Consider the following 24,952-nt stretch of genomic DNA (forward strand, 5'->3'; position numbering starts at 1 on the left):
TGAGAGGAAAGTACTGTTTTGAAGCTGCTCAGGATATATAATTTCCCAAGGAGATCAATAAATAATAATTTCAATCAGTCTATCAGTATTTCTGGAGGTGCTTGTATTGTATCATGTATTTTTGATGATTGCTGGAGGGTGACCTTACACTTCTGAGTTATTATGTTGATTGTTTGGAGCATGTGATGCAAAACAATGATTCAATGATTCAATTATCAATGAATACCAATAGTGTTTATGTCCATACAATCACTAATAAGGCTCTGTAATACCAGTATGAGCAGTCATACGACCCACCAGGGGGTGCTGTGTGAGACTGCGATGTGCCGAAGAAGTACACGACACAGGAAGCAAACCGTTAGTCACCAGTGTTGCTGATTCAACCGGATTCAACGTTAGCGAAAGACACATCTGTAGTGTTGACGCTTGTTTACACCACGGGAAAGCCTTTACATCTAGTTTTTAATGGGACTTTATTACCTTTAAGCAGCGTTTGTGCACGGTGTCTCATCGAGCTCAGCGTCTGATCCTCTTTGACGCTCTCCTAACAGATTTGCTAACCTGATAGTGAAGATGAATTTGGTCAAAAACAAGACTATGTACCCACACATGCACGATGAGGAAGCTCTTGTGGTGGAAAACGCCATCAGGCTGGCAGTGGACTCGATAATAAACGTGCTGTACGGTGTCAACAGCGCCAGGTCTCGGGAGTACCAGCTGACGGTGGCCGACAGGGACAAACAGATCGAGCGACTGCAGGTCAGGCTGACGGAGGTCGAGCAGGAGCTTCAAACACCCGGATGCACCTGCGGGGGGTTTGGAAAAGAGCACAGCCTCCTGGGGTCTCAGTCCTCCGGTGAACCACAGAGCTGCAACCACCCTGAGAAGAGAGCAGAGCAGCAGGAGTGTGACATATGTAAGTAAACACAAGTTCATATTCGAGTTTTAAAGTAACACCAGAGGGGGGAGAAGTACTCAGATCTTGTAAAATTAGAAGCACCTAAATGTAGGAATACTCTGTGACAAGTATAAAAATCCTGCAATCAAAAGGTTACTCTAGTAAATATACAGAAGTGTAAACATACAAAAGTATAAGCATCCAAAAGTACTTAAAGCACAGTACTTATTATGCAGATGTGCTAATTTCGGAGTAATATATTGTGTTTTGATTATAATTATTGATGCATTAAAGTGATATCCAAGCTGGTTAAGGTGCAGCTAGTTTTAATTACTTTGTGTGCTGCAGAGAAGCTTGTGAATGATACTCCAAGTGTCACTAAAGTCTTATTAATGTGTTTATATTCCACATTATTAAACCAAATGTATTGGAGTACACGTGTGTTGTGTTTTGACCTTCAGAGCCACCATACTTTGCTGTTGTAAGTCTTAGATTCATGGTTAAAATAATAATAAAATAAAATAATAATAACTACTGTAGTATGAATATTCAACATACAATCACTATGGATCAGGTTGCACTTGGAATCCCTGTCACATGACGTGGACATTTTTGAAAGAAATGGGACTTTTGATAAAAAACTGCTGAATAAAATAAAATAGAAAAAGCCTTTTATTTATTTTTTGTGAGATAAACTCATTAAGAGGAAGGCAACCTAAACTTCAGGGCAGTCTTTAGATGTTTTTTATAATATTTAATTCACGTTTTTTTTACTTTATCCAACCTTACTTCTCCCATTTGTGGAAAGTTTAGAGGTGCTACCCCTATCTTATTTACAGACTGGGCTTGACACCTGCATTGTCTGAGAACTGTGAAAAGCTCCGGATCATATTTTCAAATATAAACAATATGGCTGTTTTTCTTCACAGTGGGTCTTTTTGCCAGACCCCCCTCACACGTGTCCTCCCAAAGCCACGAGTCGGCTCTTCCATCTTCCCCCAGCAGAGTGGGTCTGGACCAGTCCTGCACATCCCACTCCTCAGAGACTTCAGGTGTGTTCGACGAAGCCAGGAATCTCCCTACATCTCCCAGCAGCCTCGTCATCAAAGAGGAGCCGTGTGATATCGACACAGTTTTAATAAACTGGGAAATTAGTGACGAGAGATTCGAGGAGCATCAGGAGAGCACAGGCAGTCAGTGTCACGAAAATGAGAGCCCAACTGAAAAAGGTAAAATACCTTTTATCCTATTTAACGTGAATATTTACAACGTTACATAATCAAAATGAACTCTCAATTCATGCTTGTTTTATGTTGCACCAATGCCACGTTTTGTAACACTGGGCATCAGACTTCCAAATAATCAAGTATTGGCATCAAAATACTTGATTACTTGAAATAATACATGACTCTCTAGTCAGATATTTCCTGACTGTAGCTTAATTTAAACTATTACATTTGTATTAAATAGGGATAGCACTCCTCACTATTGCATTCAAGAATGTTGGCTTATTGTAAAAAATATGTTTAGCAAAGTGGATTTTTAAAAACTGTATTTCTTTGAGATTATGCAAAGTTATGAATTATTTTCAAATAAGACCCAGCTCTGTGATCTGTCTTTGTCTGTGGCGTTGTATGACTGAGAAATTGTTTATTCCTTCTGATCCCTTAAGACAAAATGGAGAACACAGAAAGAAGAACGTTTGGGGAGAGACCTCATGCAGAACCAGGAGGACATTACAATCCTCACGAAGAAGACCTCAGGTGAGTTAATTAATTCAGATTAGCCAAATGAATATAAGACAATTTAACTAATTTAGATTTGTACCTAGAAGTCAACCCCAAGTCCCTGCATTTTTCTTCCTTTGGATAATTATTTCAACTATATTCTGTATACTTCTGTTTTTAATAGTTCATAGTTTTACTTTTTAAAATCAGCATGTTCAACTGTGGTACTTGAGGACTATTTTCAATACTGATATTTCATGAATAATTTATACAAACACTTTCCCATCTCAATTTGAAAGACACTTTTCAAATTCCTTTTTTATTTCTCTTATTTCAATGTATCCATATGTATTGGGCATTGTTGCCTCTATTAGATAGGACAGTTCAATAGTAGACTGTAAACAAGAGAAGATGTTTACCATGAATGTTTATTTATTACAGAACCCAAAGTTATAACATTTAAAAAAATCCTTACACATTACTTTTTTTACTCTATTTGATTAATAACTTAAATGATGACTCCATTGTTGCAGTTATCGATTTGTTTTCTCTTGATCCACTAATTGGATATTCGGCTAATCTTTTAACTATTATTAAAACATTAAAAAAAGAAATGATGACATTATATGTTATGTCACATAACAGGATGGATAAGGGTTAAAAAAACGAATCTGTGTGATCCTTTCTGACCTCCTCAGGAACAGAAATCAGGGCGTGCCAACATCTGAGCGGGAGGAGGAGGCTCAGAGACTGAAGAGGGCCGCCTGGAGAGCAGCTTCCAAACGCTACTATGCCCGGAAAGTAGCCCGCCAGCAGGCAAACCCCTCACGCTCGGGCCCCTTCCCCCCACGGCCCAACTTCCTCCCTTCACGGTCAGCCCCTTTCCCCCAAAGGTCTGGCCCCTTCGCCCACATTACCGATAACCAGTTTTCCCAGCCGATCTCTTTTGTCGATGAGGGAAGGAGGTCGCTGACTGAAGAGTCTCAGTCACTGCAGAGGGAGGCGTGGAGCACCGCATCCAGGAAGTACTATGCCCGAAAAAATGCTGACCACCAGACGGAGCCCACACAGTACCCTCACCTCCAGAACGTGGAGCCGTCCAGAGAAACACTGGGACCCAGCAGGGGAGGGTCCCACTCTAACAGTGGAGGCATCATGTGCAGCTGAGAGACAGGGAAGCTGTTGATACATTTTCTATGATCTAAATATTGATTTCATTGTGTAAAGTAAAAATACTATTTTTGACGGTTTGTACTGATGTTGATATTGGTCTCAGGTCTTCTGATATGATTCAAATAGTATGCACCCTAATGTTTGAAATCATTAATCTGTGTTTTTCTTCATAGTTGAATTCTGCCACTAACCCTAAAATCAACAGTGCATTTATGTCACTTAGATTCAAATTGATCACCCTTTTATTATTTTCTTCATTATAACATGCTTTAGTATGCTGCATTGCATGCCTGTGGGAAAGTATGACTGCAAGTGATTAAATTAATATATTCTGGGGCGATGTAAAGCTTTTTATAAGTAGTACTCATGTAACAGCATCTGCATTAATATAGCGCCCCTGGAGTCAAACATATGTAACTACAATGAAGGTAGTGCTCAAATTATGTGCTTAACATTTCTGTGTAAATAAAAAATAACAAATACTGGAAGACTAGTTTGTTTGCTTATTTTTTTTTAAACATAATTTAAATGCAATTGTTCGATAGTCTTTTAATGGCATGATGTAAAATACTTTGACATTTCTAAAAGACATTTAAAATTACTTGTCTAATGAGGACATACTTCACTGGCTTTTTTAGGATGTTTGTAATAAATAAGTGAATTATCAGATAAAACGACCGAGTATTGTGTCGAAAGAGAGGAAAGAAAGTAGTAGGCTACAGGATGTCATAGGATAGTGGCACAGAAATATGAGAAAATTATAAAAGGAAAGCATGTCAAAAAATATGAAAATGTGAGAAAAGTAATATAGCATGTTGATTTAAGTTATAGATTAGTATGTCAAAAACATAATGAAAAGGCCAAAGTATAGTATGTCACAACTTAAAAAAAAAAAACGTATAATATAGTGTTTCTAATAATTTAAACAAAATAAATGATGGTATCATATGTAGAATAAATGACAAAAAAACATAGCTTAAATTGCCGGAAAAAAAGTCTTAGTATAGTATGTTGAAAATATCTGGGAAAAAAACCGTATAGTATGTGGAATATATATATATTAAAAAAAACATAGTATGTCTTACTTACTTGATAGTATGTCGATAATATCAGTAGAAATGTACTATACTTTTAGCATATCATACCATTACTTTTTTTTACTATCATATGATTGAATACATTCTGAGGCCCTCTAAAACTAATGTACTAATGTAACAGCTTCTGTGGCAACATGCCACTTCAGATAAAAAATAAGCAAAATGACCCCTGATTAAATAAAGCTTTCTTTGTATCTTTTTCTGGAAATTCCGCACAATAAAGACAAACAGTATTTCCATATATTTATTTTCATTTTAAAATATTCACACATTTAATGAAATCCGACAATATTAGGCTTGTGTAATGTCAATTACAACAATACAGTATGCTCAGTGCTATATATTTTACCCAAATAGGCCTTCAATATAATTAACGTTAATAGGAGTATTTTGATGTATTTGTACCCACACCTCTCTCTTGTTCTGTGTATACTCACTGCCTGCAGAGATCGTTATTGATGTCAACAAAGCACTCCTCCTGCCACCAGCAGGAAAAAAAGACAGATCGTCTTGCAACAGAAGCTGTTTGTCCAACCTGAACATTACGCATTTTGACCGCCGACCGACTCACAGCTGATGTTGCACAAGTGCGGTTATTACAGCACCATATATGATCTGTGAGTAGGTTATTCATCGCACTTCAGTTTGAAATATGATCTGTTTGACAGCTGCTGCGGCAAAAAGCACAATGAGGACAGGCGCGCGTCCGGCTGGAGCTCCGGCTGTGGGAGTGTATTGACTGATGGGCTACACATGCGCCTGTTTTTTTCATTACCAAGAATACATCCGAGCATGAGTTGTGGACGGTCGTTTCTGAGCATATAACAAGGTCTTTGTCATTTCTAACGGAATTCACTCGCCTTTCATTTCAATTTTTTCTTCCACTACAAATAGCAAGGACAGTGCTTCTGTTGTGTTGCTGTTGCCTTATCTTGGCATCTCACAGGGAAAGAGATAGAGGGGACACGGGGTCTTTAACCTGCTGGAGGCTCATATCAGGTCTGGACACGCAACGAGGCAGACACCCATCATATTTGTGGCTACTACGTGTTGTTGTAATACACGACGTAAACATCACAGACATCACAGGCTCTGAGGGGAACAGGATTGTCCTTTAACGCTTTGCTGGCAGCTGCCAACATAATTTGCATAGAGGTTTATTTAGGGTAAAACAGCTTCAACCGTCGTCATCGTCATCCCCCACACAAGCATCCACTGGATTTTCTGGAGCTTTTACTATTTTTATGCTGCAGGACTGAACTACTGCTTGTTCAGGTTTGGATAAAGGACCAGACTACCTTGGCGCACTGAATGGGTGCGTTTGTAGCTCAGGTTTTGACTCTTTGGTTGCTTCTGTTGGTCCAATAGAACATAATTACAATTGTTGAGGATATGTTATAGTACTGCTAGTATTAACACAAATATATGTAAGTAATTCACAGTTTTAAACACGTTAAAGTATTTACTCTACGGTCTGTAGTGCTAGCTGCACCATTTGGTACATGTTACTCTAAAATTGACTTTAAATTCCAAAATATTTGAGTGTAGCTCTCGATTTTTTTATATAATTTGTAAGATTTAAAGAAAAGTGTTGTTATAATTATCTTTTAAGTCAGGCAAACTTACTTGTTTTCCCTCCTGAAGCCTTTAAGGGCTCTCCGTGCCTTTGGATGCACCTGCACTTTTGGAGAAGTCCATTTGGATCCAAAGAGCTCCCTTTGGCTGGTTGGATTCTACGCTCATGAAAATATTTTTCTTCCAGTTTTTTTGGTCCAGTTAACAAGAAAAGAGTCCAATTGATTCATAAATACAACCAATGGTCTATTTCTAGGCTCTACAAGACGCTCTGGGGCTTGGCAAACGTACAACAGGCAGCAAAATGCGCCTGAGAGTTCAGCTGCGCACCAACTAACAATCGCCCTTCAGTATCAACTGTATGACTACTGGATGGACCATAATAAGTGGAAAACATAGGGGTGGTACATGGTATATTTGAGGAGTGGGTTTTGCTGTTTAATGCCATTAACATGCCATTTTAAAATTTAAATATGGAGAATATTTATATTTGGTTCCAAAATGGCCATTCCTGGGTTTTGAGGTCTTTCTGGGCTCTTACAAATGAGTCAAGTTCAATTTGATCACCCCTACATGTTCAACTTACATGGAAGTGTCCTTTTTTTGCAGGGATTGCTGGGAAGAAGAAGGAGGCTGTCGAAGTAGAGACTTTGGAGAGGGAGGTTTAACCATAGCCACTCTCAAAAGGTAAGAAATCCTCTCTTCTGCTGTTACCAATGCTGCCCAATGTTGGCTTAGAGGCAGATGGAGGTTATATACTACACATTTAGAAGAAGAAAGTGAGGTTTTCAGGTATATTTTGGTGTATTTGCTGTGTAATAGATTAGGGTGGGTCAGGGCATTATGGTGTGCATTAACAAGGAAACATGGAGGCACGGCTAGGGGGAGCCATAGCTGGAGGAAGGCAGCTGCCTGAGCTGTTAGGAGAGAGGCTGTTTTATTTGTTTTAGTACTCACGAAACAGAAGAACTCCGGAAGATACTTCATTGTTGTATGTTAGTCTCATTAATATAGTTATTGTTTAAACTGCAGCAGCCTCAAGGGTGTACACTTCCTTAGTAAAAGTGTCCCAACTGCCAAACAGGCTTTGATCTGTAAAAAGAGAGCAAACTGTCATTTAACATGAAGAAGTGTGAGGAAATCATTCAAATGAGTAATGAAAACATAAAATACGCACTTTGGGAATCATTTCAAAAGAATATAATGTGTAAATGTGGATTAGCCTAGCATTGCTGCTATTTTAGAAAACATTCAAGATGGCCACTCCACTGCAGGGAAGCAGGTGAGAGCTGCCTGCCACTTCCTGATTAGACAGACTCTGTTTTATTTATACTAAGTCAAATGTTTCTCCCAATATAACTGTACATTTATATTTTCTTATGGGTGGTTGAAGCATAGAGACACAAAAATGTTGAAATCATGCAACATTTTGAGCCAAGACTTTCCTAATGCATGTGGGTGTGATGTGAAAGTGAATTCACTAAAGGCCATGTTGCTGCAGATCAGTGATTGGTTAACCCACGAAGACATGCATTTTGTTTATTTACCCTTTATTAATATAATCTCACTTAATTACAAAACCAATATGATTAAACATGAATCCTTAACTGTCTTCAGATTAATAAAAAAAATGGCACAAATTAATCAAGCAAACTCGTTAAGACATGTCTTTGAAGGTGACTATTACATTTAAACATCATTTATTTTGTAATGCAGATTAATATCAAGCTGCAGGAAGCTGTCCAAGTCACCAAAAGCTTCACCTTGTTGATATAGATATATCGAATATAATAACCAGTAGGCCTACTGTGAAAAAATATCACCATTAAATATAAGATTTTTAAATGGGTAAAATTAACTGTAATTAACCCTTTCATTACCTGCATCTCCTCCTGCAGTCTGCCGTCATCTGGTGAGACATGAGGCGGTTTCTGTCATCCTCTGTGAAAACAAGGACACATAATAGAAGTAAAACACATTGAAGTAAACATTTGTTGATCATTTTTTGGTTTTGAATTGTCAATTATTAAGCAAACACATTTTATCTGCAGTCATAATGGGAAAAAGCAAAAAAAAGAGGCATGGGCAGAGCAGATGTCTTTTAGCACAAATACTGAGAGACCGAGTTTATGATAGGACAATATTGAGCACTAGTTTTATTTTAAGAAGAATCTTACAACATTTCATAACATTACTTATGTGTAGTCAACCCCAGTGTTTGAATAAGACCAACGTGCCTATTCTTTCGTTGGATTTGTGCATTTAAACACAACATTTTGAGTCAATCAGAATCTAAAGGGTTAAATCCTGCTCCTGAGCGTCATTTCTTTCAGTCCACAGTGATGGTGCTGAAATCAGAGGGAGGACATTATGGCTGTTTAGTCGTCATAGGTAAATGACTGCCCTCTCTGGTTGACATGGGTATTTTAAAAATAGATTCTGTAAAAACAAAACAGAAACTCACACCTGTCTCCTCATTTCAGTCTCTGGTCATGTTTGAACATGCTCAGCCTGGTGGTCATCCTCTGTGTTTTTAGTATCTTTGGGAGTGTTTTGTTATCTCACAGTGGTATGTGTCTGTAGTACCAGAGCACACAGCCGAGCCATTTCTGAAGTGTAAGATAACAGAGTGTTTCACACAAACACTCTTTTCTTTTTCAGTGCTCTGAGTCCATGAACCACATCTACCTCAGTAGCTGATGTCACTGTGCTTGTGTTTGTAGGGAAATACCCCTGTATAATGCTGTTTTTACAAACACAAGTGTCAACAAGAGATTGTACTGCTCCCTCTTGTAGCCTTCAGCAGCTCACATACAGTTTACTTTAAACATCCAAATCCCTCCTCTTAACCTGCTGGTAATCATGTACCTTTTCTGTACAGTATCTATTGTGAGGTAATAAACAAGTCTTACAGCTCAGTCAGCTGTAGCACATTTGTTTTTCCAGTGTACTGCTGCAGCTCTCTGTCCATTCGCTGCTGCTAGCAACTTAACATGCCGTCACTCCTTTAGCTCGCTCCTGCTGCTGAGGAGCTATCAGCTCAGCCCATAGGAACACACAGAGAGCAGCCTGGTGCTGAAAGGCTGGAGTGCTGAATACAGCTCCGTCACACAGGAGAGGCTGTTAACTCCTTCACTGCTGAAAGCTGCAACCAGCAAGGGAGAATAATCTGTTCACTTCCTGGTTTCATAGACACAATGAGCCAAAATCCAATGTGTTGGGTATATTTGAATCATGTGAGTCTTGTGTCTGAATCTTTGTCTGTCTTTTGTTTCAGGAATCACCCTCATAAGGACCGGTGTCCCTTCTTACTGTAGCAACTGCAGGACCAGAATCCAGTGCTAGCTGAGCAGAGGAAATCTGATGTAAGATGCTCTCTTCAACTGTTACAAATCAGACTTTTTACAATATCATTTGTTTTCCATGGTGGAATATCATGTCAACCTGCTGTGAGATTTGTATTAACTATGCATCTGTCTAAGTAGTATGAAAATATATCAGTCTGAAAGGAACTGGGAGAATCAGTTACTAATTATTATAAAGCGTTAATTTGCTTTCTTCTATGAATCTGATATATACAATTGTCAAGGATTTGGAATCATCATTAGAATACTATTGTAAACTGTGATAAAAACATTCATATCTCCCAAAAAAGACAAACTTCCTTCTAACACAACATCCACAGTTAATAACAAAGCAACTGAATAAAGAACTGATAAACTAACAGTACGTCCACACCACCGTGCGTCTGGCGTGCGACAACAACCAATCACATTAATCTCCCGCCCCGGACACACAAGCACGCGGTTTGATTGGCTAGAGCTTGTACTGGCATATGATTTAATTGGCTGGCCCTTTCCTCGCTTGAAAAGTTTTCTCAACTTTTCAAGCGAGCAATGGAGGCAAAGCGACGGAACCACAATGCAGTTCGGCAAAACGTAACGTCACCCCATTCAAAGTGAATGGGAAGCGTCTCCGTTGAAGCACGCGACGCTTCCGTGTGGACGGGCCTTAACAGCTCATGTAAAAAATGTATGGAATGGCTCTTAATGCTTTGTGTCCCATAAACAACAAAAAGCCTTCTTTTGATGACTGGCTGTAGCATCCTAAAACCATCAGTAATAGTAAACTGATGTTTTCTCTCCCATATTCTCCACAGACATCCACATCTGCGCCTCAACATCTGCAGCGCGGGGACATCATGATGGAAGAGGAGATCCTTGAGGACCGGGCTAAGCTGAAACAGGGCCTGGTCAAAGTGCTCCAGTGTGTGGCCACCATCTCCTCAGCAGCAGCGGTGGTCAACCCCATTTTTGGCGTGGCAGGTTCCCTGATCCGGGTGGTGCTGCACCACGTCGACGACGAGGACATCCGCACCCTGAAGCGTGAGTTTGGCTCAGTCAACCGAGCGCTGGACGAGCTCTCTCAGATGAACCGCAACACGCTGGTTCAGATCAAGAAAGAAACGCTGGACGGCCAGTACTGCCGCGTGGAGGAGAACCTGAAGAACCAGTTCAGGAAGTTCATGGAGATGGTGGAGGCGCGGCCGGAGCACTGCGAACGCAAGAAGGGCGACTTCGAAGACAGCTATTCCAATGACTTGGGAGACCAGAACCTGCACACGCTGTACGACGGCGTGGTGGGCAAACCCAAGCTCTTCAGCAGACCCATCCTGGAGGTGTACCTGAAGCACTCGCAGGGCGACCGCCGCACCATGGAGCGCCTCTGCACACGCCTCACATATCTGTTCTGCATTGGCCTCATCGCCCTCATGGGATACGCCGCCGTCATCGGAGACGACGAGGAGGGCCTGACCGAGGAGTGGGCCGAGAAAATGGAGCACGTGCAAGAGAAGATGCAGGAGGCTCTTCGCAGGTGCAAATGAAGAAGAAGAAGAAGGAGCTGCTTTTCCTTCATATTCAGGACTCGCATGTCCACATTCCCTCTGTAACTCCGTCCTCTTAGCTTTTTTCTCTCCCAGTAAGCACTTTTCATAACATCTACGTTCACTGCTTGATAGCCCAGTGAGAAAAAGCAACAATATGCCTCATTCTTTCCTCCGCTCTTTGAGTCACAGGCATGCATGTTCTGTCCAAGGTAAAGAACTCTAAATTATGTTACTACATTTGCTATATAAAAAAAGTGATGTCATGAATTCAGAAAGCACCACAGTGGTTTGAATTGATTGAGAACACTAAGACAAATAGGACATGGGAGCATTATCATTAATCTACTCTGAAAGCAATGTAGTGACATAACAGGCTTTATATCACGCAAGATATCACAGACATCTGTAACTCAGTCTTTAACATAAATGTATGTAGATTCAGTTTGTGATATTGCAAAGCGTCCCCCGCATTATGCACTTTCTTTTCTATTACACTACAAGTTGGTTGGCATTGACAACGAGCCTGGCCATGCAAGTTTAAAGAGGAACAGGAAACAAGCTTCATTACAATGTTACTCCACTAGAGGGCGTCGTGAGATCCTCCAAGCTATATAAGGCTACATCATCTTTATGCAGATGTCGAACAACTCAACAGGTTGAGCTATCAATCAAGTTATAACAGAAAGAGCAAACAAACCAAAACATGGAACAGATATCAAAGTTTCCAGAGCTATGAATGTACCAGATATGAAATCATATAATCATTATCACACACTATAAATGATTTAATGACCTAAACATGTGCCACAGATTGTTAGTTTTCCATACATGGAGTTCAGTATACACAATGCATGATGTCACTCTCCGTGATTGATTTATATTCATAAACAGATCATTTACTTTCTAAATGTGCTATTTAAGGAAAGTGTAATATAACTGGATGAACCCTTTCACTCTTTAATTATCCATAACGTGCAAGAGGTGCACCAAGTGGGTTTTAATATATAGATACTATTATAAATTGGTTGTTTTTTGCTGTAGAGCCAAATAGACCCATAAGATTGAATATCCATTATTTGGCATTTTATATTTTATACAAAAGTTAAAAGTCACTTTCTCTTATTTAATTCCTCATCTGACCAACGTGCCTAAATGTGCAAGTTTTGTATTATTTAGGTTTTTTTATCTTAATCATTTAACTATCAGTGTGCAACACTATGTTCGGAATGGTTTATACACTACAGTGCATATGTCAAAGTCGTGGTTAAAGTCCTTTTTGTAAGTGTTTGTTTTTGGGTGTTATCAATAGTACCGGGTGGGTCAACTAAACATGTGAAACATAGTATCTGATGATCATCATGTCCTTACTTCCCCTACGTTTTTCATACTTTACACATTGCTAGTCCTTTTTACTCTCATCCCCTCAACACATAACTTCTAAGCGGTTTATTGTTCTGTGGCTTTGCGCCAACTCTCTTATTGTTACAACAGATTGAGTTTACGCCACGTGAACTCAGTCAGAATGCTGTCGATATGGAGGAATATTATGAGAACCTCAAGGCTTTTTTGAATATGTTGCCTTTTTGTTATGAATCTTTGATGTCTGGTTGTATATGTACCACTATAAATAAACATGAGTGGATATTACTGATATGGAGTTGTCAATTATGTAAGACCTGACCTCAACCCCATCCCGTCCTGGGATTCACTGAAACGCCAACTGAGTCAAATATTATACATCATTTTTGGATGGCCATTTGTATTTAGTCATATAGTATATTTAACTAAATGTAATTCCAATTAATTGCTCAAAAACATCAAAAAGCGCCAAAGATATGTTACAAGTATGGGTAGGAAAAATATTGTATAGCTATTGTGTACAGAATGTCCTCGTTTCTCAATAGAAAATGTAAAGGAATATAAACATTAAATATCTGCCTTTTTTCCGTCAGAAATGTACACACCCCCTAACAAGTATAAACCTCTACGACTAAACAAGCGTTAATCTTAAATAGTACTCTCCACTGACAAGAAAACTCATAATGGAGAAAACCCAAACAGGGAAATTAAAATAGAGAATAATGTATTTAAATGCCAAACAATTGTTATAAACCTATAAAACTATTTTTTTGGGGTAATTTGTTTTAGTTTAATTCGCTTTCATTGAAACGTGTGTTCCTCTCAATGTAAACATTTTAAGGAGCTTGTATATTATTATACTATGTGCCCAAATTCTAGTGTCGTTGGTTTCTGGAAAATCAGAAACCTTCATTAATATTAAGTGCATATCATTTTAGATAAAATGTCTACTTGTAAATGTCCCCTCTGTGGGACGAATAAAGGTATTCTGATTCTGATGTCTAAGAAGGGACGTTAAAGTGCAGTTTGCTGATGTGCACACAAGAGGGCGTGAGTACTTCGCTTGCTCCACCATTACACCTGTTTCCGCAGAACTCGCCGAGGGCTCTCGGGACTGAAGCATCACACCTGCGTCTCAGAACTGACAAGCTATTAAAGCCTACGTCCTTCTTAAGGTCCACACTAAAAGACAATCAGAACTAATTGATGAGGAGGCTCAAAGAGGGGCTAAGCCGTTGCTTCAGGTGAACTAAAATGGGCACATGGCCTAGGATAATGCCCTCATCTTTTTCCAGCTGAACAGGTTTGACAGCTTAGAGTTGGGGAACCGAAACAAGACAATGTGCATTGCAGGCGGTGGAAATGCAGATGACTGAGAAACAATGATGTAAGGTGCTTACCTGCCCCACAGACTGAGTGATGAGTGTCTCTGAAGCCACCAGAGCAGGTCTACCATGTGATTGAGCTCAGTTCTCTCTCCCTGACACGAGCTCGTTTCGGATAATCAATTTCTATCTGAAGAAAACAATTGTTTATTATAAAAAAAAAAATCATGAGTAAAGTGTAGCGCATGATTCTAAAAGAGACCATCATAGATGACGTGGGTGGGTCTCTTCGTGGTTTGGAGGAGAAACGAATGATTTTTCTTTTGAAGGGAGGTTCAGATAAGGCTCTCACAGGGTGCGTCGTGTGCGCGCAGATGGTTTTATGTAGGCTATACTCATAAAGTCCTTTGACTAATACATACAAACACTCAAATCGTTTTTAACTTCGATTTGAATGTAACATTATCGATTACATTAGTGAACATTATTGACCCTGACATAATATATGTATTCCAAATCTGGGTGGAGAGGTGGCACATCTGTAGTTATAAATAAACACTGTGTGGTTGACACATCCCTTCACATTAACATTTATATGATGAATATGATATAACATTCTGAATGCAAACGTGTATTTCACGCCAGAGCTGTGTAGCACAGCCATGTATTATTTTAGATGCAGTCATTGTAATGATAAAACAAATAAATACATCAAATCATCGTATTTTAACACTGAAAAGGCAAAATAACAATAGTTTCTCGATGTCTTACCTCAAGTTGGGATCCTACGTGGATGGAACAACAGCTAAGGCACATAATGGGAATGAGACATTAGCACCAAAAGCGCAAGAGACCTCTTAGGCAAAATCCGTCGAATATTTTTTGGAAATGATGAAAAGCAAAACATATTTATTTCTGATGTCGAGAGGAGACTGAATCCTCCTTTCGTGCTGACATGGAGACTGAGAGGAAAATGGAACCGACCACATATTTCACCTCTTGCCGTTTGCGCCTCTCTCTCTCTCTCTCCCCCTCCATTCTCTCTCTCCTTTTCTCTCTCAACGTCTCCTCTCTCTCCATTCTCTCTCTCCTTTGCAGATATTCAGTGCGCATTTCGTCTTCCTCTCTGGATCCTGTGTTTGGACCCCTGTTCAGCTCCACAGTAGATGAGAGAACCGTGGGAATTTTCTCAGACTTGAAGAAGAAAAAAAACCGACTTTTTGCAGCTGTTGTTGCTCATCCGGCGTGAAGGAGCAGCAAAGCCGTTTCGTTCAGGTACAGAACAACGCTCTTATTATAGGAATGTGATGAATGTCCTTATCTTCCATCCAAGGGGTAAATATGCTCTAAGGTGTGCCCGATGCGCTCAGGGGATTTGTGCGTAAAAGACCTGCAGTTGCGCATTTCTTTGGGTGCGCATGACAGTTAAACATGGTGCCGTTTGGACACATAACAAACCTTTTTTACGATTTTCTTTATAATGCACACTTTTTTTGAACCAACTAAAGGATTTCCAGTGGTCGTTATTTGTTACTCTTAAATATAAATATAGCATAAGAGAGATATAGTGTTGTTTTTAAACAAATGAACGCAATTGATGATCATCTGTTGAGGAGTAGGGTGACGCAGCATCTGGAGTTCATCCTCAGACAAACATCTGCACAGAGAGGAGGTCATTTATGGATGACAGGTATAGCATGGAGGATGAAAGGGGATTTAAACTGGTTTAGCCTTGCTCTACTCTGAAATGAGACACATGCAGACAAGGGCATGTCATTTTCTCATCTAGGCCCTCATTTTGTTTATATGACATCATTACCTGCAATCTTCTGGGTGGGGAGGTTTAGAATATGAATCACCGTCACAACTGACAGGGTCAAGGTAGAGATATGCTTATGCTTGAAATCTTCTCCATTTGAGCCGGACATTATTCACCTTCATATTTATCTCCCAAAGGAAGAAAAACAGATATTTTTGACAACTTCGAGTAAACATATTCCATGGCTGCGTTAATGTCTATTTTATTATTATTTGCCAATTGTTTGAATTGTATGAAATGTCCAAAAATAGTCAAAGATCAGACAAAGACAAAGAAAAACAGCAAATCCTCTCATTAGAGGAGCAGCAAGCACAGTCTGTTGACAAATTGACTAAGTATTTCAGCTCTGAAATAATGGAATAACTGTTCACCAATGTATTTTATAACTTCTGTAATAACGAGGAAAGCTTCTTCATACTACTGTTTGCTTTATGGGAAATTATCTCCAGAGAAAAATGAGATCAAGAGTCTTTGAAAATCATTTAACTTCTCTTCTATTTGGTTACTTTTAGTAAGTTGCTCTGTTACACAATTATAGTGTTGTTTATTTGGCCCTCATATTTGAACTTTGCTTTCTTTTGGTGAAATAGAGGCTAAGAGGTACAGACATAGTAGCAGTTAATAGATAAAAAACTATCTGAGGTTTTTACAGGGAAAACACTTCTTGCATTCAATTGCTCACAAAAACTGTCTTTTTTCAAGAATAAACAGAATAAGACTCCAATTGTATCACATCCTTCTTCTATGTTTGACACCAGGTGTTATTCCTATGTGTCTCAGACCATGAGCAGTCCACTTGAGAGGGCTGTGGCCCAGAAGAAGGAGGCCATCGAGGCGGTGATGGACATGTTTGAGAAGGGGTCCGAGGTGTTGGCCAGCGCTGTGGGCGAGCTCTTCCCGCTCTGTGAGGCCGCCGCTCCCGTCCTCCGCCTGGCCTTAGACAATGTCCTCAGCAAAGAGGTCTTCTACGTCAAGGAGCAGTTCCTGGCGGTGAGGAACAAGCTTGACGTGCTCTCCACACAACTGGAAGACATCGACTGCGAGATCAAGAAGGGGAGACTGGATTCCCAGTACTTCTCTGTGGAGGAGAATATTAGGAACCAGTTTCGGAAGTATATGGACATCTTGGAGGCGAAACCGCAGTTCAGGGAGGTGAAGACCAGACTTTTTGTGGAGCACTTTGCCAAAACCGGAGGAGAGAAGAACCTGTTTGTGCTGTATGATGCTCTGATGGGGACAAACAGCTTTGGAGAGTCCGTTTTAGAGTTAGTGGAAAGGTACGTTGTTATATTTGATCCTGTTTTTAATTAATTGCAGTTCTTTGGTTCTCCTATGTCTTTGTCAACAACACTGCAGGCTTCTCTGGTTGGAGCACTATATGACATGTAAATAGTTCTTTTGTTTTCCAGGTATGTAGCGAGGAACCGTCGTCTCCTGGAAGATTTCTGTGTCCGGATGAAGGAGCTCTTCTGTCTGGGCCTGATTGCTCTGCTGGGCCACTGTGCCTTAACCCAGCGACAAGATGAAGAAGATGACAAAATCCAAGAGTGGAGCAGCAAAATTGAAGAAGTAGAGTCCAGGATGAAGACCACCATCGAGTCGTGCATCGCTGCTTTCCCAGAGCAAGCACAACTAGATGCCAAACACCTCCTGCAAGAAAAGGAAGGCGATAATCTGCAAGATACAACTCAGCAGCTTCTGGAGTTCTTGGTGAAGAAGTATGATTGGGTTAGCTGGTCGGTGCGGCTCATCAACCACTCAGGAAGCACCTACCGGAACTGGAGAGCAGGGCAGCATTTCCACCACGTGGCGGGGAAGAACTGGTTCGAGGTGCTGCAGGTGAACAACATCAACCTGGTGGTGTCGTACAGCACCAAACCACAGCCGGTGCCTCAGGGCTGCATCCAGCAGGCGATGGAGGGCCAGGGGAAGAAGGGGAACGCCCCGGCCGTGGTGGAGGTGCTGGAGAAGCAGCTGTGTGGGTTTGTTGTTCACGCAGTCAGTCGCCACAAGGAGTCTGCAGCTGCGTGGAGCTTTCCGGAAGACTGTCACTACTGGGAGAGACACAAGAATGTGGCAGTGTGTGTGCACTCAGAGTAAAGCAGACAGGTGTAAAGATGGTTATACAGATGATTATCATGGCAAAACATATAGAGATAGATATGTTTGGGGAAACAAAGCAATTATGTTGTCAGTATAATTAATCGTTGACCTTGATTATTCAATCTTTTTTTAACTAATTTATTACACTTATTTGTGTGTATAGCAGGGAGACAAACTTACAATGATTTAAGATTTGAGTATTTACATACACAACATTCTGTATTATAAGTGTATTGTTCACAGAATATCAATATTTAATTTTTGAAATATCACAGTTATCAATATATATTGCAGTAAGACACCCTACTTGATACCGTCATAAATACAATTGTATTGACCTGGTGTACACATACATCATTTCACCTTTATTCAGTTGTATCTGACTGTTGACTGAATTCTGAGCACCACATTTCCTTATGTTTCCAAACACTCATAAGAATGATTCCCATCAGATCAATGCAGTGTGTTGATTTTAAATTGGGTAAAACATGCACTGGTTTCCTATCAGAAACAACTTCATTTAAGATGATTTGATCACAAAAGCAATTTCATTAGCTTTTTGGGTTGCGTCAACTCTTTATACAGTAGATATTTAAAATAAAGACATTTGATGTTAATTTATTTTATATTGCAGCTGTTTGAATATAAACTGCTAGCATGTTTGAGCTGTGTTGCTTTGTATCAATCTGTACATTATGAGTCACTAACCACTTATATAATAATGGAGAGTGTCTATGCTTTTACCTCAGCTGCATACGGTAATAATCCAGTCTCCCATGAGAAATGGCTCCTGCACCTACAGCTTTAAAGGGATGGTTTTGCTGAGGCTGCATCTACAGAGCTGTGCTCCCATTTTGTCTCTGCTGAGCAAGCTGGCCTACATAACTCTGAAAGGGGGGGGGGGGGGTAGAGGTTTCAGGCTTGGAGTTTGGCACCGGAGACTCCACAATGTGCCTTGTGTTTTAAACACATTCAAACCCCTCCAACCAAAACAACCAGACCTCACTGGTTACCAATGTTGTGCCTCAAGTTGTGCAAAGGATAAGAAGTGATTTCCTCTGCAAGATTCTCCATTTGTGCTTTTCATTTTTGTAACATTTGGTGTTAAATTATAAATGATTTGTTGTTTTCAATCCTCTGCCAAATGGGGATGTTTTTTATGATTTGTTTTGTACTAACAACTCACATTTCTTGATTATTTCATCAAACCACTGTGACTTAAAAGTTAATTGTGCACCAAAGGATTTTCTCAGAAAAGAGAAAACTATCACAACAAAGTATTCATTAATATAAAAATGTCATGTATTATTATTCAAACTATATTATGTCAATAAAATCAGTGCATGATCAATGTTTACCATAATCTTTCTCTGCCATCAAATCAAGTTTTATTTATATAGCACATTTATAAACGATTTTTGGTCGAGCCAAAGTGCTGTACATATAATATAATAAAAATAGCCTACAGTAGAGACACTTTACAGCAAATACAACAGCACAGATTGTTCAGAATATCAGTATGAGAAAAACGACACCCTCTGTCCTTAGACTCTCACATCGTACAAGGAAAAACTTCCAGAGAAAACCCACAGTTTAAGGGGAACAAATGGGAGAAACCTCAGGGAGAGCAACAGAGGAGGGATCCCTCTCCCAGGACGGACAGACGTGCAATAGATGCCGTGTGTAAATCGAAGAGATAATACATTTTACAGCATATAGACCGAATGTTAGGAAATGCATGTGTCTGTAATAAGAAGATGAATCCACGAGGATGTCAGCTACAATCCTGTGGAAGCCATCAGGGAAGCAGCATGACGAGACCCAAGGCAGGACCGCAGAGACAGGTTCAGCCACGACCCGGAGTCCACGACTTAATCCAGAACTCAGGATGGAGGATCCAAGACACAGGACTACAGCAAGAGGATCAGCCTCGACTCCGGATCCTGGCGTAGATATAGATACAAAACAAGAAAAAAGATTTGGCTGGGTTAATCGGAACAAGAGAATACACAGACACAGACAGAGAGGGAACAGGTCATTGGATAAAAGTGATTCTTGATAACCCTCTAGAAAGATCTCATGAACTTCCCCACTCAATCTATCAAGACCCCCGAGCAGTTCTATTAGATATAGGATAAGAAACAGAGATAGGGAGCACAACAACCCATCTCTTCGTCAGATGCACTCCCCCGCTTATCTAAGCGACTCTGTACCCCATTACCCTCTGTACCCCGTTACCCTCTACAAGGCCATAGACCAGCAGAGGGAACATGGGGGGTGTGTAAGGGTTTTTAAGAATAAACCGCAAGGGTCCAAAAGGGAAAAAAGATGAAATATAAAAGGTACTATATTTTAAGTAATCCTATCTACTATTCCTATATTCGAATAATGTATAAACTATTTAAAAAATACTTCATGAAATCCTATGTTATGCCATATGTCATGTAATTACCAAATGCATAGTAAATGAATGTGTAAACACGTATAATCTAATAAATGCCTCTTATTTCTTGTACAGATGTGATTTACGCAGCACTGTTAGCGGCTGTGGCCAGTAAAATGAGGCAGTGCACCCTCAGCAACAGGCACTCCCACTAATTTAATTGATATTAACACGCAAGTCAGCATTTCCTGACCGCAGCTCTTGTTTGATAGTCTATGAATAACCTTTGGCTGAGCTAATATCCTGCAGACGAGCAGCAAAGTGCTGGGCTTAGCAGGATGGTATCCGTCACAATGCCTGGTGTAGGCGCAGAGCCAGTAGAGACGGCCATCATTTCATATCTCTGTGGATCTGGAGGGTCTCTAGCTGCTTGTGAATCCAGCCTGTCAAAATCCATCAAGTGCTATCTGTAATACACAGCACAGTGCAGGAGGAAGTGTGTCGGCTCATCTGAGAGGTTTCTATGTCTGCAGTGGAAATCAGCTGCTAGTGGGAAGACACGGGTGTTGAGGATAGGAAAGACACATTTCAATTCAAAATGATCAGTTAGACTTTTTACTGGTAGACTATGTAGTTCAATCTGATTATAAGCATTCCTAAATCTCAGTAATGTTATATTCTTTCTTAATTTTATACAAACTAAATGAAGTAAAACACAACAAATTGCCAACAAGTCAAACCCCTGGTACAATGGTCAATTCTAATTGTTACACTTTCTGTAAGGATTTCACAAGGGGACCATTTCAAACTCAAGCTGGAAAACCTTCCAGAAATTATATATCATTTGTTGTTATTGGTCTCCAGCATTGTCATAAACAAATAGGCGAACTGTATTAAAGTGGTACGAGTTAAACATTGTTGTAAACATCCTGAACAAAACAAAAACAACTCTTGACACCTGACAAGAGTTTTACTCATCATTATTTAATCCAAATCAAATATGGTGGAGTACAAAACCAAAACAAAGCAAAATGCGTCACTGTCTAAATACTCGTGGACTGTAACACACAGCACTGCACCTGCTACCTTGTTGGCACAAAGCCTTTTTATAATTAGAAATCCCATACAGGTGACTAACATCCACCTTTGATATATCAGTACTTTAATCCTACGCTTAAAAACTGAAAAAGTGGAGCAGACAGACGGAAGGGTGTGCCAGACAGCGACGACTCAAACACAACGGAACCAGTCCCAGAGCACAGACCACTGACATGTTGCAACACGACAAACAAAACTCTCTAGTGTCATGGCAATAGGACTGTTCACCTCTCTATTTACAACTTATTTTAATAAAACACACTAATCTTTTCATTTTGTTTCTTTCAATCCAATGTGGAGGGTACATTTGGATGCATATTTACCACATTACCACAACAAGTGATAAATATGTCCAAGCTTTGTCTCCTGTGTAGAGCAGCCTGTTCTGTAAGCCACTGGATTCATTAGTGGTTGTGTGGGCTTTGCCTAGGTAACAACTATTGATCCAAGAGGCTCTTCCCCTGCATAAAAGGCTTTGGCTGTGGTATCCCGTCAATCCTGACTGTCATTAAGAGAAGACTAAAGCATCTGTTTACTGACAAGATCGACTGCATCCATCTCGCGCTGCAGGAGCCAGAGTTAGCTTGTTTTGTGGTTGAGGGAAGGTTAAAGAAAGCTTTTCTAAATAAAAGGGAGATCTGGTGAGGGACTGGTAACAGGGGTGGTTTGCATACAGAGGGCGCTATCAACATGCAGATCTAAAAGCCATTATGTTTGAAATGTTGCTGTGGGCCTTGTTGGTAAGCATTGAGTATTTGATGATGAGCATGAGTATTTCTGCCTGGATCAGTAATTCAAATATAAAAGTCTGCATTGCCTTGGGTTGTTCCAAGTGTTGTAGTTTAAAGGATTACCTCTCCTTTAAGGCTTCAATACACGGTTAAAAAGTAAAGTGATCGCAGTGTAACACGAAACTGCTGAGCTTTACGATTTACCGAAAAACTTACAAGGAAGCAGGTACAGCTGTTTCCCTTTTCTCTGCAGGGACTTTACTTTTAAAGAAGGAAATGTGGCACAAAAAGCAAAAGCCTTCATGGTGTAATTCTGGAAATAATATACCGATTACGTCTGCCAGAGAAAAAAGTACTTTCAGTTCACAAAACCTTTTTCCCAACATGTCTAAACGCTTTAATTTCCATCAAGCGGAATCTCCCCATCTCCAAGAGGCGATAGAAAGACAATATCAATATTTCATAAACAAATGAAACCCTGGATGGAGGCTAGCATCAGAGTGGCCCTGGAGGGGAGAGCCGATCAATGATAGCTCTGTCCGCCTGTCTGCCAATCCACAGGCCCATGCAGGATAATGCTATTACCCATCAGTCGGAGTGGACCATCAACCAGCCTGCTGCTCTTTGAGCCCACTAATCCAATACAAAGCATTAAAACATTTGTTCAGTGACACACTCGCTGCAAGTCTGAGCCCAGGAATCAGGACTGATCCTGCCTGACAAAAGACTGCAGCAGAGGGTCCCTAACTGTAAAGACCCCTAACAAGATACCTGGACCCCCCTCATTTATGGCATTGAAACAGTTTCATTATATTTAAATGTAGGAACTGAAAATAGTACAATTAATAATCTCATCACAATTACTCAGAAATGCAGGACCGAAAAGTAGAAAAGGTGTCTACTCCCTGAACAATCCTCCCACGGTGTTGTGCTACACTTTCCTGTAAAACCACCTATTGTCTAATAACAAGTATGATATTCAAATTGAAAAGAGTAGAAGTAGCATACTATTGAAACACCCACGTAAAGTAAAAGTACCCCCAAATTGAAGTTAGGTTCAGTTCTTCAATAAAAGTATTTGTTTACTTCCCCTCTTGTTCTATCAACTACTAGCCACTATTAGCTTACTATTTAGTCAGGCATAATACAGTCAAATCATACAATAAAACTAGTTTAAAGCTGACATTATCTTATTGAAAATCAGATGGGGTCTAACCGTTTTGAAATAATAACAAAACGTAGAAGAAAGTAGCTGTGCTTTCTGAATTGTTTGAATGATTGTTTTACCTTTTTAAGATGCAACCAGGTGTTTCCATGGTCAGACAAGGACACTTTACAGAGTGGTTTCTGGCTACTTCAACCATGACACAGCTCAGCCCTTGTTCATTGTATTTTACACACAGTGTAAAAAAAGAACACTGATTTATACAAAACAAAATGGCTGAATGTTTGTCAATTATCCAATCAGAACAGGTTTTAGAAGGTCAGCCTCTAAAGGAAGCAGCAGCCCCCAAAGACATTTAAAATAAAAGCACCCCCAACAAATTTCCACTAACATTTAAGTACCACACAGTCGCAATATACGATATAATAAATAAGGAAAGTTTGCATTTAAAGCCTAATTATATATTAAAAACTGGTAGCAGATGGAAGCCTTTTTCCGAAAAGGTGACATGAGTTTAGGGGCCTCAGAGGAATACATTTGGTTTTTTGTATGACAGAACGTTTTATATAATAAAAAAAGAGCTTTAACGGGCATGTTACATAATAAACACGTTCTAATATTGCTTATTTTGATAATTTCCCAGGTTGAAAATATTACACTTATTCAATTGTAGACTCCTCCTGTTACATGTTCTCACATGGAGTACTTTTACCATCAGGAGTTAATCAAGTGTTGCATGGGTTGTCCCAGTGGGAATACAGTTTTAAATCAGCACCACCTTTACCAGCTGCAACCCTAAACTTTGGCTTTAACATAATATAAATAATTATTATGAAACTGGCCATTCTGCATAATGACTCATTTGACTTTTGGTGCTTCAAAATGGAAACTATTGTGTACTTACTTTACTGTAGATTTTAACCCTTTAATGCATGGAGGTCACTATTCATGGAGGTCACAGCTATTCAAAAGGTGTTTTCTTGTATATGCATTGTTTTGTTTGCATAGTTGCACCATCACCTTATTGCATCATCCCACACACTGCTAGTCAGTGCCAAGTCAGTGTAAGTGCATGATACATGTCTCTAAACCAAGATGGACGACAGAAAGCCACATGGACCAAGTCACCCATCTATATCTTGCCAATCCTTTTATGGAAAGCGTCCCCTGCAGGTATAAAAAAGGTGGTGACATCAAGTAACAACTAAGGAATCATATAATTAATAAATTATCAAAGTATTGATTTTATGTTTGCAGGAAATCATGATTAACCACCTCTCCACTACAGTGGACGTCATGCATCACTGGCTATATATATATATATATATATACTACAATTCGTACTGGTACTGCTGCTGTTGTTCCCAGGGCCGTCCCTCCCTACAGGCAGATCATGCAGACTGTGTGGGGCCTCACCTTGTGGAGGGGGCCACACCTTGCGGAGGGGGGTCTCAACTGAGGCGCACCTATGCGCTAGCGCAATTAGGGTGGCGCGGCACGGTTTCGCCGCTGCGAGGCTACTAGCACTCATCAAATAACTGTGCGTGGGGCCTCAAATTGGCCCCTGGCGCTGGTTATTCTTGAAAATACTCCATCTGCAATATCTTTTTG

General features: G+C 40.0%; 3 protein-coding genes and 1 long non-coding RNA gene across 6 annotated transcripts; 3 read left to right on the forward strand and 1 right to left on the reverse strand.

The window, feature by feature from the left end:
• Positions 1 to 322: 322 nt before the first annotated feature.
• On the forward strand, positions 323 to 4,280 carry LOC117460858 (uncharacterized). Its single transcript, XM_034102457.2, has 4 exons — positions 323 to 916; positions 1,828 to 2,127; positions 2,571 to 2,661; positions 3,324 to 4,280. Exons 1-4 carry the CDS (start codon positions 574 to 576, stop codon positions 3,790 to 3,792), a joined length of 1,203 nt encoding a protein of 400 aa, XP_033958348.1. The 5' UTR covers positions 323 to 573; the 3' UTR covers positions 3,793 to 4,280.
• Positions 4,281 to 5,151: 871 nt separating this feature from the next.
• rpz (rapunzel) lies at positions 5,152 to 13,005 on the forward strand. 2 transcript variants are annotated; one of them, XM_034101929.2, is made up of 4 exons: positions 5,152 to 6,210; positions 7,080 to 7,157; positions 9,748 to 9,835; positions 10,630 to 13,005. In XM_034101929.2, the coding sequence occupies exon 4, from the start codon at positions 10,672 to 10,674 to the stop codon at positions 11,353 to 11,355; it is 684 nt and encodes a 227-aa protein (XP_033957820.1). In that variant the 5' UTR covers positions 5,152 to 6,210; positions 7,080 to 7,157; positions 9,748 to 9,835; positions 10,630 to 10,671; the 3' UTR covers positions 11,356 to 13,005. The 2 variants fall into 2 exon arrangements, with proteins under 2 accessions (XP_033957820.1, XP_033957819.1); XM_034101928.2 differs by having other exon boundaries at positions 5,152 to 7,157.
• On the reverse strand, positions 7,164 to 15,045 carry LOC117460491 (uncharacterized). Its single transcript, XR_004553644.2, has 4 exons — positions 14,814 to 15,045; positions 14,118 to 14,232; positions 8,351 to 8,411; positions 7,164 to 7,562 (listed from the first exon to the last, which is right to left on the reverse strand). It is a non-coding gene; the product is annotated as an uncharacterized lncRNA (long non-coding RNA).
• Positions 15,046 to 15,135: 90 nt separating this feature from the next.
• Positions 15,136 to 19,297, forward strand: LOC117460489 (protein rapunzel-like). 2 transcript variants are annotated; one of them, XM_034101926.2, is made up of 3 exons: positions 15,136 to 15,317; positions 16,620 to 17,138; positions 17,271 to 19,297. In XM_034101926.2, exons 2-3 carry the CDS (start codon positions 16,645 to 16,647, stop codon positions 17,959 to 17,961), a joined length of 1,185 nt encoding a protein of 394 aa, XP_033957817.1. In that variant the 5' UTR covers positions 15,136 to 15,317; positions 16,620 to 16,644; the 3' UTR covers positions 17,962 to 19,297. The 2 variants fall into 2 exon arrangements, with proteins under 2 accessions (XP_033957817.1, XP_033957818.1); XM_034101927.2 differs by having other exon boundaries at positions 16,642 to 17,138.
• Positions 19,298 to 24,952: the final 5,655 nt, after the last annotated feature.

This window comes from Pseudochaenichthys georgianus, chromosome 16 (assembly GCF_902827115.2).
Source record: "Pseudochaenichthys georgianus chromosome 16, fPseGeo1.2, whole genome shotgun sequence".
Classification (NCBI taxonomy): domain Eukaryota; kingdom Metazoa; phylum Chordata; class Actinopteri; order Perciformes; family Channichthyidae; genus Pseudochaenichthys; species Pseudochaenichthys georgianus.

Bases quoted from the DNA above. Each gene is read 5' to 3' on its own strand.
- LOC117460858 (XM_034102457.2), top strand. From the start codon at position 574: ATGAATTTGGTCAAAAACAAGACTATGTACCCACACATGCACGATGAG. The intron at 917-1,827 runs GTAAGTAAACAC...TTTTCTTCACAG, and splicing joins GCAGCAGGAGTGTGACATAT to TGGGTCTTTTTGCCAGACCC. The intron at 2,662-3,323 runs GTGAGTTAATTA...TGACCTCCTCAG, and splicing joins CCTCACGAAGAAGACCTCAG to GAACAGAAATCAGGGCGTGC.
- rpz (XM_034101928.2), top strand. From the start codon at position 10,672: ATGATGGAAGAGGAGATCCTTGAGGACCGGGCTAAGCTGAAACAGGGC.
- LOC117460489 (XM_034101926.2), top strand. From the start codon at position 16,645: ATGAGCAGTCCACTTGAGAGGGCTGTGGCCCAGAAGAAGGAGGCCATC. The intron at 17,139-17,270 runs GTACGTTGTTAT...TTTGTTTTCCAG, and splicing joins GTTTTAGAGTTAGTGGAAAG to GTATGTAGCGAGGAACCGTC.